The sequence below is a fragment of the Acomys russatus genome, chromosome 2 (genome assembly GCF_903995435.1).
Source record: "Acomys russatus chromosome 2, mAcoRus1.1, whole genome shotgun sequence".
NCBI classification, from domain to species: domain Eukaryota; kingdom Metazoa; phylum Chordata; class Mammalia; order Rodentia; family Muridae; genus Acomys; species Acomys russatus.
In genome coordinates, this window is record NC_067138.1 from 17,161,688 (window position 1) to 17,175,468 (window position 13,781).

The 13,781-nt window shown below is 44.6% G+C and overlaps 1 protein-coding gene across 2 annotated transcripts in view; it reads right to left on the reverse strand.

The window, feature by feature from the left end:
- Positions 1-7,478: 7,478 nt before the first annotated feature.
- Ly96 (lymphocyte antigen 96) overlaps positions 7,479-13,781 on the reverse strand; it is a 29,195-nt gene continuing 22,892 nt past the window's right edge. For both annotated transcript variants that reach the window (XM_051158636.1, XM_051158627.1), the window contains 2 exons: positions 10,001-10,053; positions 7,479-7,593 (listed from right to left, as the gene is read on the reverse strand). In XM_051158636.1, the coding sequence (XP_051014593.1) occupies positions 7,495-7,593; positions 10,001-10,053 (152 nt within the window). In that variant the 3' untranslated portion in view covers positions 7,479-7,494. The remainder of the gene's footprint in view (positions 7,594-10,000; positions 10,054-13,781) is intronic.

Here is a 13,781-nt window from a genome sequence, read left to right on the forward strand (position 1 = left end):
TTGGCTCTTTCTCGGCTTACATTTGGCTATGGGTCTCTGTATCTGCTCCATCAGTGGCTGGAAGAAGCCCTTCTGATGACAACTAGACTAGGTGCCTACCTATGAGTATAGTAGAATATCATTAGGAATTTTTTATTGATTTTTTTTTCTATACTAGGTCTCTAGGCTATCCAGCCTCTGGTTCCTGTCTGGCATGGGCTCCTTCTCATGGTAGGGGCCTCAAGTTGGACCAGTCATTGGTTAGTTACTCCCTCAAGTTCTGGGCCACCATTGTCCCAACACATCTTTCAGGCAGGACAGATTGTAAGTTGAAGGTTCTATGCATGGATGGTGCCCTGGTCCCACCATTGGAATTTGCCTGATTACAGAAGACGGCCATTTCAGGCTCCACATCCTCCATCACTAGGAGTCCTCACTAGGGTCACCTATTGCACTTTGCACTTTGTTTTCATATCACCCACCAAATGCCCTCTAATTCCAGTCATCTCTCCTCATACTCTCTTCCTCCATCCCAAAGCCTCTACCTGATCTTTCCTGTTCCCACTCCCACCCACAGTGCATCCCCACAGTCTCTTCTATTTCCCCTTCCCTGGGAGATGCATGCATATATCCCCCTGAGAGCCTGATGGAGGCATTTTCATCATTGAGGATCTCACCTCTCAGAGGATTTCAGCTTGTGTCAAGTTGACAGAAAACTATCCAGCACAGAGAGTGATAGAGGAGGAAATCCAACATGGCCTCCACACATAGGTATACACACATTCAAGTGCACACTCATGCACATGTATATATATATAGAGAGAGAGGGGGAGAGAGAGAGAGACATACATATCAAACAAGAAGAAGAAGAAAAGGGAAAGTAACCATATGATCTTTATGCAGAATTATAATCCATGTCAATTTCTCAGCCTGGGCTGCCAGGAACATACAAGTAAGCCACTTTTACGATCACGATCTTGTCTTTTCCTATTCCTGCAAGAACTCAATGGTGGTGGAAAAGACAATTGACACAAGCCATAGGGTTTGTTCATAACATTCTTAAGATGGTGCCATAAATGAACTTTTAAAAATTTACTTTTGATTTAACTGAATTATGTCTGCAGATAAGAAAGTTTCTAAAAACAATTATTTATGCATAAGAGGTAAGAACGGAAAAGATAACATACATGACTTTAAATAGTTCAGAAAGCCAGCACAATGTCACAGCCACGGATTTCTTTGTAGCCTCCTAGACGAAAGTCCTTTTTGTCTTGGCCTACATGGAAATTCCCAGAAATTCTTACAAATTCATCTAAGGAATTTACTGAAAGGTTAAACCACTCATTTGAAGAGAGGAAGAGGCAAGGTATAAGCGAAACATCAGACCATGAAATAGTTTAGATGCATGACAAAGTTGAGTTCCAGAAACTTCCTCCTTTCTTCAGTTGGACATATGGAGTGAATTGAAATCTGAGATCAAGTAACCCAGTCAGAACACTGTGAGGAAAAATGAGGACATTTGGAACAGTTGTGCTGAAAAGCACAAGATAACAGCAACACAGAGAGAGCAGAGTCACAGGCACAAGAGAAAGCTAGGAGGGAACAAAGCAGAAAGGGCTAGATGCTGAAATTAGCCTGACTTTGGAGATGGAGCTGCAGAGTGGCCGTGAAACAACCCCATTGCTCTTAGAACAGACAGTAGAGCTTCTCAGACAGTGAAGCAATAAGTGGTAAGTCCAGAGCCTGCCTGCAGGCTGGGCGGATTCAAGGGTGTTCACAGCATTCATGCTCCTTTGGGGTCACCATTCCCTTATGTACAGCATCAGAGTCATCCAAGGGCCAGTTCCATTGTGGTCCTCAGCTTTGTGAGCAGAAAGGGGACATGGAGCTCCTGCTTTACCTCTGGTGACACAGACAGGGAAGTTTTGTCCTTCCTTTCTGATGAGCCAGTGCCTGTCACATGCCCAGGCTAGGCAATCACAGTCCCTGGGGAATGCCTCACACTGGCTCTCCTGGTGAATCAAGGCCCACCACAGAGCAGAGATGCAGTGATGCAGTACCAAAGTTGGGGGATGAGAAATCTGGCAGCCATTCCACAGGCCTCAGAACTCCTCACCACATTAAGTACAGGTCAGGGATGCGCCCACCCCCTCTGCCCCCACCCCACCCCCTCACCCCGACTTTCTTTCCTCTCCTCCTCTCTACTCTCTCTCTCTCTCTCTCTCTCTCTCTCTCTCTCTCTCTCTCGGTTTTTTGAGACAAGATCTTAATATGTAGCTCTGGCTGACTTGAAACCCTCTGTGTAGACTAAATTGGCCTCCAACTCATAAAACTCTGGCCACCTCTGCCTCCCAAATGCTGGAGTTAAAGGCACGTACCATCACACCAGCCCTTTAGGGGCCTTTTTAAAAGATCTATTTATTGATTATGTAGAATATGCTCTGTCATCATGAATACCTGCAGGCCAGATTAGGACACCAGATCTCATTATAAATGGTTGTGAGCCACCATGTGGTTGCTGGGAATTGAACTCAGGATCTTTGGAAGAGCAGCAGGTGCTCTTAACCTCTCCAGGCTGCAAAGAAGACTCCTAAATGAGATTTGTGAAGAATGTTTTGAGGGAAGTCTGTGTTAGAAGCTCTGCTACATGCCCTAGTCCTTAGTGGAGAGTCGGGGTGGGTATATGACTCTGCTCCTCAAGCTGTAGTGTGTTACCATAGGGCATTCACAGAGCTTCCTTTGTGACCCCCACATTTGAGAGGCATAGAACCAAAATTGGTGCCTAAAAAAAGTAGGTGTTCCCTACTGGTGATATGATCAATCTCAAAATGACCTCCAGATGTGAAATATGAAAGTCAGCATTCATTCAGTTTCCATCTTGGTTAACACTAAGCAGCATACCCTTCCGGCTTCCAGTAGATCTGCTTACTGCCCCCCCTCCCCTCTCTCTCCTCCTCCTTCTCCCTGTCTGCCTCTTTGTTCCCTCTGACTGGTACTTAGTATTGAATCTAGATCCTCCTACCTTACAAGCACATTATATCCCCAGCTCTCTTTTCTTAACTGTTATTTGAATTTTTTAAAATTTATTTTGAATAATGTGTATATGTGTGTGGGTTTGGATCCTGTGGAACTAGAGCCAGAGTTGCAGGCATTTGTAACCTACTTGAAGTGGGTGCCAGAAACCAAACTCTGGCCCTGTTAACCATTTCTCAAGCCCCCTTACCTACTATTTTGAAATGGTCCGGACAAGGTGCCCAGGCAGGCTTTGAACTTGTGATCCTCCTACCTCACTCAGCCAACAGATCACCTGGAATTGCATAACTGAGACACCAGGTCCAGCTTCCAGCTCAGTCTTCTGGCAGCTCCTGTGACAGCAGAGTACTCTAGACCTCAAACCTGAGGCTTCATTACCTCTCTTTGTTGACAACTTCCAAACGTTTGCCTCCAGTCCGGAACTCATTCCTGAACTCCAAACTCAAGTTGTCTTTGCCTTTTCAAAGCCTCCACTTAGATGACCAATCTATGTTTTCAATTTTCCAAATCCAAGCTTGTATTCTTTCTTCCTAAAATCTGTCCCTCCCTGGCTTCCCCACCTCAAGCAATAACAACTCCATCTTTTCATTTGCTCAAACAAAAGCGATGATATCATAGCAGCTTCGTTTCCTCATTTCTTTCTTTTTCTTTTTCTTTTTTTTTTTCTTTTCTTTGTTTTTGGTTTTTTGAGACAGCTTCTCAGTGTAGCCTTGACTGTCCTGAACTTTCTTTGTAGATCAGGCTGGCCTCAAACTCACAGCAACTGACCTGCCTCTGCCTCCCAAGTGCTGGGATTAAAGGTGTGCACCATCACTGTCCAGCAAAGATTGATTGATTGATTGATTGATTGATTATGTATACACGTACACATGTACACCTGCATCCCAGAAGAGGGCATCATATCACATTATAGATGGCTGTGAACCACCATGTAGTTGCCAGGAATTGAACTCAGGACCTCTGGAAGAGCAGTCAGTGCTCTTAACCACTGGGCCATCTCTCCAGCCCCCATTTTCTCATTTCTTACATCCAATAAACAGCAAAGTGAGTTTGCAGTTGATCCTATCTTCAGATAGATCTGACATAGATCATTTTTATGCCTCCTCCATCTTGTACCTGTATTACTTCAAGTCTTTCAGCTTCTTCCTTCCTTCCCTACTCAATCTGCTGCCAAAACCCATGCAACTCCTTTCCATGTTGGCAGATGGCCTTTTAAAGTGTGAGTGATGTAATTCACCTACAAAACCCACTGAGGGTGTTCCATCTCTTTTAAAGCAGCAACCCACTCCCCACACACCTCTGGCATCGTCTCCTTCCTGTGCATCACTTGAGCACCTCTCTCTTTTTCTGCAAGATCACCACCCACACTGCAGCCTTGGGGCCTTGACCACAACTGTTCTCTCAGCCTGCAATGCCTTTAGCCACATGTTTTGTTTACCTACTCTTTCAAACTCCACATTCTGAGTGAGACTTTTCCAAGTCGCCTCCTCCTTCCTCGCTGCCATGTCTCCCATGTAAATGTGACACTTACATGGAATGTTTGCTTGTAAAATACTCTGTCACTCTGTCTTTCTCCATAAAACACAGAGGTTATTTTGATATGGTTTTCTGTTGTTAAATGTTGCAACTGCAATGCTTAAAACAGATGGACATACAAGTAACCACTAAATATGAGTCAAATACACATTACTTGAATCTTTTACAAGAAAAAAAAAATGGTCATTTGTCCAATAAACGTAGATTCAGACCAAATGCAGGCCTGGTGTTTTCCTGATGGCTTGTCAACAGAGGTGCAAAATAGGCTGACCACCCTGCCAGCTCTTGGAGTTCGGTCAAATCACAGGTGACCAAATCATGATAAGCATTTGTGTGCCATAGGGTGCTGACATGGGAATTTAAAAAAAACTGGATTCAGCCAGGCGTGGTGGTGCTCGCCTTTGATGCCAGCACTTGGGAGGCAGAGGCAGGCGAATTGCATGAGCTCGAGGCCAGCCTGGTCTACAAAGCGAGTCCAGGACTGCCAGGGCTACACAGAGAGACCCTGTCTTGGGAGGAAAAAAAGCTGGATTCTGAGTGAAAGAGTGGTTGGTGGGGGAAGAAATGATCAGGAGATGAAGAAGCCATAGGAGAGTAGCAGGGTCACAGTTTGCCCTGGGATTGCTTCTACCCGGTAGATGGCTTCTACGTGTGTTCTAACTGACCTACCGACAGTAGCAGCAGCCTGAGAAAGACCAAGATCTATTATGGGAAGGTTTTGCGTGGGTCTTCCCAACATATCACACAGTCCTTCTTGGAGACTTTCTCTCCCGGCAGATTCTAGCCATAGAATAAAGCTAGCCACAACACAATGCAAGCACACTGTCCTGGCTGGTTTTGTGTCAACACAAGCTGGAGTCATCAGAGAGGAGAGAGCCTCAGCTAAGGAAGTGTCTCCATGAGATCCAGCTTCAGGGCATTTTCTTAAATTGTGATTGACTGGGGAGGGCCCAGCCCACTGTTGGTGGTGTCATCCCTGGGCTGGTGGTCCTGGTTCTATAAGAAAGCATACTGATATAGTATATTACCCAACAAGCCTGTCCTCGGGAGAACACCTAGGATGTAATTATGTGCACTTCTTGATTTCACCACACCTTGAACATTCTGGACAGATTCTCTGGGCTTGTCTGTTTATCTGTGGCAACTACTGACCAATTGAAAAGTGGGAAGCAATAATACTCATCTGACCAGTTCTCTCTTAAAGCCATTTCCATAATGACAATAATGTTGCAACTCAACTATGCTTTTTATTTCAGTTACTCCTGATAATAAAAATTGAAGAACTGAAAATATCTAAAAACAAAAAGAAAGGAAAAGAAAAGAAAGCAGGCTAAGCAAGCCAGGAGAAGCAAGTCAGTAAGCAGCACCTCTCCGTGGCCTCTGCATTTGGAGGCAGAGATTGATGGATCTCTGAGTTCAAGGTCAGCAGAGTTCCAAGACAGCCAAAGCTACACCAAGAAACCCTGTCTTGGAAGAAAAAAGAAAAAACAAAACCACAAAAAAACCCAAACAAAACCTTTCCTCCCCAACTTGCTTTTTGGTCATGGCTTTTCATTGCAGTAATAGACCCAAGACAAAGACACACATTTACCTGATGAGCAAGCTCCTTAGAGCTCTGAGTGGTCATTTACTGCCTACTTATGGTCCTTACTATAAGTAAAGTGGGCTAAGCTGGTTTGTGCAAAAAGTGCAAAAGCTTCTGAGACTTTTAGCACCAGGCCCACTCGGCTTCAGCACAAAGGCAGTCAAGAGCTCTGTAGAGCATCCAGGAGCAGAAAGTAGGAGGTACTAAGAAATTAGATTGCACAAGCACTGGGGAGATGCAACAGAGACCAAGACCGTGGAAAGTGAGAGGCCATCAAAAGCTAAGTCTGTACCAGCCTTAAGCACAGAACCTGGTTGCTGCCTCCTGGGCCCCTAGCATCCCAGGCCAAATGCAAAAGGCATCTGACTAATTTGGGCTCTAGGTCTCTAGCCCTGAAAGCCTCTGGTTGGGTTTTGTTTCATTTTATTTTTTATGTGTATGGATCTTATGCTCGAAATCTCTAGTTTCCAAAGCCTCTGGGTCTAAACACCAAGTCAGCCAGCTCGTGTTCTTCCAGGTTTCCACCCAAGTAGACAAAGTGACCCAGAGGCAGCTGTTTGTGACTATATAGGGGCACATTGCTGACCCTGAAAGTAAAACACCCCTTCCAAGATTAGCTAATCCTAGAGACAGTGGATGGCTAGTGGCTCAGCTCAGCTTTCTTACATACACCAGCCGATGCAGAGCCATCACCTCCTTTATGGGGATCTCATATCCTAAGCGCTAACACTCTCACCCCCAGTCACTCCACTGCAAGGACTGTCAGTGGAAAGCCTGCTCACCCAGCCTTCTCATTACTTTCCTCAGAAGACAAACAATCTTGCCCACACTGCTCTCTTCTTCTTCCATCTCCAGGGTGTGTGCTACTGAGTGGTACCTCATGCCACCTGTTTCTAGGGATCCATAAGTATAAAAACCTTCCTCCTTGATGTTGCATTTGTATCTTTGTATTTCCCAATACCTGCTAAAGATAGACACAACGATCTTTACAGTGCAAGCAGCGCTTCTGATTTGTCATCTCAGCATCCAAGAGGCTAAGCAGGAAGGTAAGGAAATCAAGGTCATCTTGAGCTACACAGTAAGGATATGACTCAAAAAATAAAATAAAATAAAATAAAAAAGAGGAGGGAGAAGGGGAGGAGGAGCAGGAAGAAGAGCAGCAGGAGGAGGAGGAGGAGCAGCTGCCACTGGGCATCATGGTAAAACCTTTAATTCCATCACTCAGGAGACAGATGCAGAGAGAGCTGAGTTCCAGGCCAACCAAGGCTACCCACATACACTAAAATAAACAATAAATGTAAAAGCTTTTAAAAGAAAAACAAAACACCCGCTTTTGAAAAAAAATGTATTCTCAATTTATTTTAATTGGCTTTAGAGTAGTGAATGATGGTAAAATTCAAACAAAACAGCCTTTCTTCATTATCCCCGACAATGGCTTCTGCAACACATCTGTATTGGCCCTAAAATGAGGAATAATAAATACAAACAATACAGAAGGTTAGGTGTCACCATTTCAAAAGCCTCTATAACAACACTTTTTCCTTCTTTTTGTTTTATTTTTGAGATAGGGTCTCACTATGTAGCCCTGGCTGTCCTGGAACTCACTATGTAGACTAGGCTAGCCTCAGACTCACAGAGATCCATCTGCCTTGACCTCCTCAGTGTTGGGATTAAAGGTGTGATCCTGGCAAGGGATTTTCTCTTACTCATAGATAGCATTGAAACTGAATTGGTTATTTTCTTGTTGTGGGACAGATCAAATGCAGAGCTATATGCTTGCCTGTCAAGCACAGAGCTAATTCCCAAGGCCAGTTTCATTTTCTTAGTTTTGCAGAAAGATGAAAATCTACATGCCTCACCTGGCGTTGGTGATGCATGCCTTTAATCCCAGCCCTTGGGAGGCAGAAGCAGGCAGATTGCTGTGAGTTCAAGGCCAGCCTGGTCTACAAAGTGAGGCCAGGACAGCCAGGGATACACAGAGAAACCCTGTCTCAGAAATCCAAAAAAGAAAAGAAAAAGAAAATCTACATGCCTCTGTGTGTGCATGCGTGTGTGTGTGTGTGTGTGTGTGTGTGTGTGTGTGTGTGTGTGTGTGTGTGTACACGGGCACCTGAGCAGACCACTGGAGTCAAGTGTCTCCTCTTGCCATGTGAATCCTAGGAGTAGAACTCTGCTCATCTTGGAAGTGAACACCTTTATGCATAGCCCTCTCTCTGGGCTCTGCATGCCTTTTAATTCAGTGAGCAAAGAATCCATTTGTTTTCCAATAAAAAAAATCAAAGATTTCTATAATCTCTTTAAAATAACTTATAAGGGTCCAGGGGAGATGCCTCAGAGGGGAAGCACGCTCTCTGCACAAGCTCAGTTCAATTTCCCAGAATCTACATAAATATCTACTGGCCCCAAGCACCACTGCTTGCAGAACAAAGTGTTGGGGCTGTTCATGTGCCTAGCTCCAGTCTCCTAGCCAGGCCTGCACGGTTGCATGCCTTTAATCCCAGCACAGTGAGACAGGGTTTTAATCCCAAACAGGGTTTCTTTGCTGGGATCAAAACCATGCACCACACCCAGCAATTAAAAAAAATTTTTTTTTTTAGCACACCAGAAATGAAAACCAAAAGCAAAATCATCAAACATGGTGCCACAGCTTATAACCCAAGCAATCAAGAAGTTTAGACAGGAGAATTGCTGTGGAAGGTTAGCCTCAAACATAGCGAGACCCTTCCTCAAAAGAAAGAAAGAAAGAAAGAAAGAAAGAAAGAAAGAAAGAAAGAAAGAAAGACAGACATATATAGATAAATGTTACTCTTTGAAACACTTTTTGTTGTTGTTGTGGCTGTTGGGTTTTTTTGTTTTGTTTTTCAAGACAGGGTTTCTCTGTGTAATATTCCTGGCTGACTTGGACTCTATAGACCAGGCCTCAAACTCACAGAGATCCACCTGCCTCTGTCTCCCAGTGCTGGCATGAAAGGCATGTGCCACCAAACCCGGCAACACTAGTTATTTTCATAAAAGCTTAAATGCCCAAGCAAAGTGCCCAAGAAAACAAATATTAAACAAAATAAGATGTAGTTTTAAAAATATTTTGGTTGCTCGGTTGGTTGATTTTTCAAGACAGGGTTTCTCTGTGTAGCCTTGGCTGTTCTGGACTCACTTTGTAGACCAGGCTGGCCTCGAACTCACAGAGATCTGCCTGCCTCTGCCTCCCAAGTGGGATTAAAGGTGTGCGTCACCACGCCCGGCTGAATAGCTATTCTTAAAAGTGGTGAATTGTTTGTTTCACATTCACACAGCCAGGTGGTGGCACAAGCCTTTAATCCAGCACTTAGGAGGCAGAGTCAAGGCCAACCTGAGTTGAAGGCCAGCCTGGTTTACAGAGTAAATTCCAGAATAGCCAAGGCTACACAGAGAAACACTCCCTTGCACACATAATAAAACGAAACAAAATTTCTGACACATGTGATGGTTGGAAGAAGAATGGCCTCCATAGACTCACAGATTTGAATGCTTGGTCACCAGCAAGTGGCACTACTGGGAGGTGTGGCCTTACTGGAGGGTGTCATTGTGGGGGCAGGCTTTGGAGTTTCAAATGCACGAGCCAAACCCAGCGTCACTCCTTTTTTCTGTTCTGTCAATCCAGAGGCATAACTCTTGGCTCCTTCTCCAGCACCAAGTGTTTCTGCAGGCCACTGTGCTTCCCACCATGAGGATAATAGGCTAAACCTCCAAAGCTGTAAGCCAGCCCCAATTCAACGTGTTCCTTTATAAGTATTTCCATGGTCATGGTGGCCCTTCACAGAAACCCTGACTAAGACAACATGTTCCTGCAAAAAGCAAAGAAAGCACAAAACATGTCTTGAACAGTACCTTAGAAAACAGTATTCCCCTGAAGGAAAATGGCACTACTGTGTCCACAGTCTCTGAAAACAAAACACAACAAGCATTATTAGTCATTTTAGATGGTTTTATAAATATTTGAAATGTAGTTTTATGCAGTGTCCTTACTAATATCGGAGGCATTTCTATGGGAAAATGTAGAGAGATGATCCCTATACGCTACCCACTAACGTCCTATGACAGCCTCAGTACCCCACCCTGACACTCAGATACGGGGGTACCTCTCCCTGCGCCAGCCCATATCTCATCTCCTACGGCATCAATCTTAGTGAACTGAAGAAAATATGCATCAGACTAGACTATATGTGTGTATGCTTAACTTTTAGAGATGTAGCTGCACCTATGGCTGGGTATAACAGCTAAGAACCTCCCTAAGGGCAGGAGGAGTGTTGCTTTATTTCCTTTTCCTTTTTAGCAACACTGAGGATTGACCCTGGGGCCTCATGCATGCCTGGCACAATACCATCTGAGCTATAGCCCCACCACCCCTTGAGAAGAGTCAAACAGCCAGACTATGTACACTCCTTCCAATCACACCACCAAGAAGCCTAAGCCAGCCATGAGCCAGGCATGGTGCTGCACGCCCTTAATCCCAGAATTTAGGAGGCAGAGGCAGGTGGATAACTGTGAGGTCGAGTCCAGCCTGGTCTACAAAGTGAGCCCAGGACAGCCAAGGCTACACAGAGAAACCCTGTCTCGAAAAACTAACTAACTAACTAAGCAGCCATGAGTCCAGCCCATGCACGAGCCATGGGGCATGAATACAGATAAGCAGTTAAGGCCAGACACAACAAAATAGTGAACTTGAGGTAGAGGTAGTAAGGTCAGAAAGGTATAAATGTTTAAATGTCAAACAAATAGTGAGCTTTAAAAACCAAAGTGTGTGTGTGTGTGTGTGTGTGTGTGTGTGTGTGTGTGTGTGTGTGTGTGTACACTGCATGTGCACAACACGGCATGAAAGTAAGTCATAAGACAACTTGTAGTAGTCGTCACCTCTCTCCCTCTAACATGTTGGTTCCAGAAGTGGAACTCAAGGCATCAGGCTTTGCAGGGCAGCAAGCAGCTTTCCCTAATGAACCGTCTCCCTGACTAGCTTTGTTTAGTTTTGTTTTGAGGCTGGACCTTACTATATGGCCCAAGCTGGCCTCAGACTCACATTGACATAAGGCATGAAGACCATAGCTGTCTGAGATGCCTCTTGAGTTTTAAATCTTATTTTTATAGTAATAATATAGTATCTACTATATTCAAAATATAACAAAATATAATAAATTTTGGGTTATATTCTTAAATTTTTCACTAAAGATCTACATAATTTAAACATTTTTTAGATTAATTTAATTTCTATGTGTTTGCATGTTTTGCCCACATGTATGTAAGTGTGTACTTCTGCATGCCTAGTGCCTATGGAGTCTACTTGACTTCTGACCCCTGCATTGGCTAGGTGTGTACAGAACCTGATTCCTCGGTATTTTTAGCCATTTCCCCAGTCCCTTAATTAAAAATTTTACTAACAGTTCAAAGAATGTTAACTCAAAGCCCACTTTCATACCAGGGAATAAGGAGGCAATGCTTAGCACATAATTGTCCCTTCCTGAAAACAACAGTTAATCTATTCAGAACATATATGGGTAAAGAAACATGCCAGTTGGTGGTGGCACACACCTTTAATTGCAGCACTCAGGAAGGCAGATGCAGGCAGATCTCTGTGAGTTCAAGGCCAGCCTGGTCTACAGGGTAAGTTCCAGGACAGCTGTGGCTACACAGAGAAACCCTGTCTCAAAAAACAAGAAACAAAAACAAAAACAAAACAAAGCACGGAAACAATGGCAGTGTAATGGCAGCTGGATGTGGTTTGGCACATACCTTTGCTGCCAGCACTCAGGAGCAGAGGCAGGAAGATCTCTAGAAGTTTGATGCCAGGTTAGTCTACCTACCAAGCTCCAGGCCAGGAAGGGCTATATAATAAAACCCTGTCTCAAAAAAGGAAGGAAGGAAGGAAGGAAGGAAGGAAGGAAGGAAGGAAGGAAGGGGCATGCCTGTAATCCCAGCACTCTGGGGAGACAGAGGCAGGTAGATCTCTGTCACGACCCCTCCAGTGGAGTCTGTGTGACAAATGTTACTGCACAACTGGAGGCGACAACCCCTGCCCAGGGAGAGCCTCCTGGAATGGATCTGATGTTCCTGCCAGGAGTAACTGATTGCAGCCTTCCTTTTTCTCACTGTGTTGGCACATTCTGTCTCTATTCTTTCTCCTAACCTTACTCCCATACCAGGACTTTTCAAATATGGCGACGTTTCTATGAGACACCCTAACATGGGACTGCAGCCAGGGACCAATCAAGCCCGGAGTTTACCACCAAGTTCTGCTCCACTTATTAAAAGAAACACAGCTAAGAATTATTCATTAGTTAATACTTTATATTATGGCTTACAAAGAAATAAAGTGTTTCAGAAAGCTCCAAATAGTGGTGCTCAGATATTAGAAAGGAGAACTAAAGAAAAAACTGTCTTGGCACACAGGTGTTGGGCATAAGTTCCATTAATGAGAGAACACTGACCCTTGACAAAGAGGCATATGCGTACTGATACCAAGCCAATGACTTAAGAATGATGATGATGTCTTTACTGTGTATTCTGTACCCTCTATTGTTTCATTTCAAGTCGGTAACTCAAAAAATGACAACACTATTACTTTGCATTTTGTACTTTGTACTGTGTATGACTGATTGCTCACTGACTTCCTTGAATCTACTCCATGGGAAATGTAGCCACAAAACACTCCCTGTTTTAAAATATATGTATGAAAATCTAGACTGCTTGCCTGCAAAATGCACTCAGACTCAAACTGTCCCCTGGGGTTTGTCTGTTTGTCACTTTGCCGAATCTTTGCCCACTGAGGCTTCAAGAAATCCCACTCCCAAGGACCTATACTCAACTGAGACAGTCCATGGCAGATCTCTGTGAGCTCAAGGCCAGTGCCTGGTATACAAAGTAAGTCCAAAACAACCAAGGCTACACAGAGAAACCTTGTCTAGAAAGACGAAGAAGAAGAAGAAGAAGAAGAAGAAGAAGAAGAAGAAGAAGAAGAAGAAGAAGAAGAAGAAGAAGAAGAGGAGGAGGAGGAGGAGGAGGAGGAGGAGGAGGAGGAGGAGGAGGAGGAGGAGGAGGAAGAGGAGGAAGAGGAGGAAGAGGAGGAAGAGGAGGAGGAGGGTGAGAAAGACACAGTGAAGATAAAACTGGTGCCAAGTGGTGGTAAGTCTGACATCACCGGGCATCTCTCCTCCCGCAGTATTCCGGTCACAGGGTTGCCATGTACTACAGCCTCCATATATTATCGTTTTTAGGGAGGGGTTCTCTCCTACATAGTCCTCACTGAACAATGCCGTGGGCCTGCCAGCTCCAATACAATGGGCATGGCCATGCTCCACCCCAAATACTACAGAGCATCCACCCCCAGTTCTGACCCTTCCTGCACCCAGAAACCACCAGAGGCAGAAGGTGGCAGGGGAAATACATGGAAATGAGAAGGGAAGTATCATCCAAGTGCCAGCAGAGTTGACAGTGGGAAACAAAGAACCCACCCAGCGGGGACAGTGCCACCGCATTGTCTCATCAAGTTCCATTTATGAAACACACACTGGGGCAAGTATTAGGATGTTCAAGAGTACCATCACAAACCGCTAAGCTCCAACCATAAAGCACGTCCAAGCACAGGGTCTCTCGTTGGTAAGCCAACCGTAGCATGTTT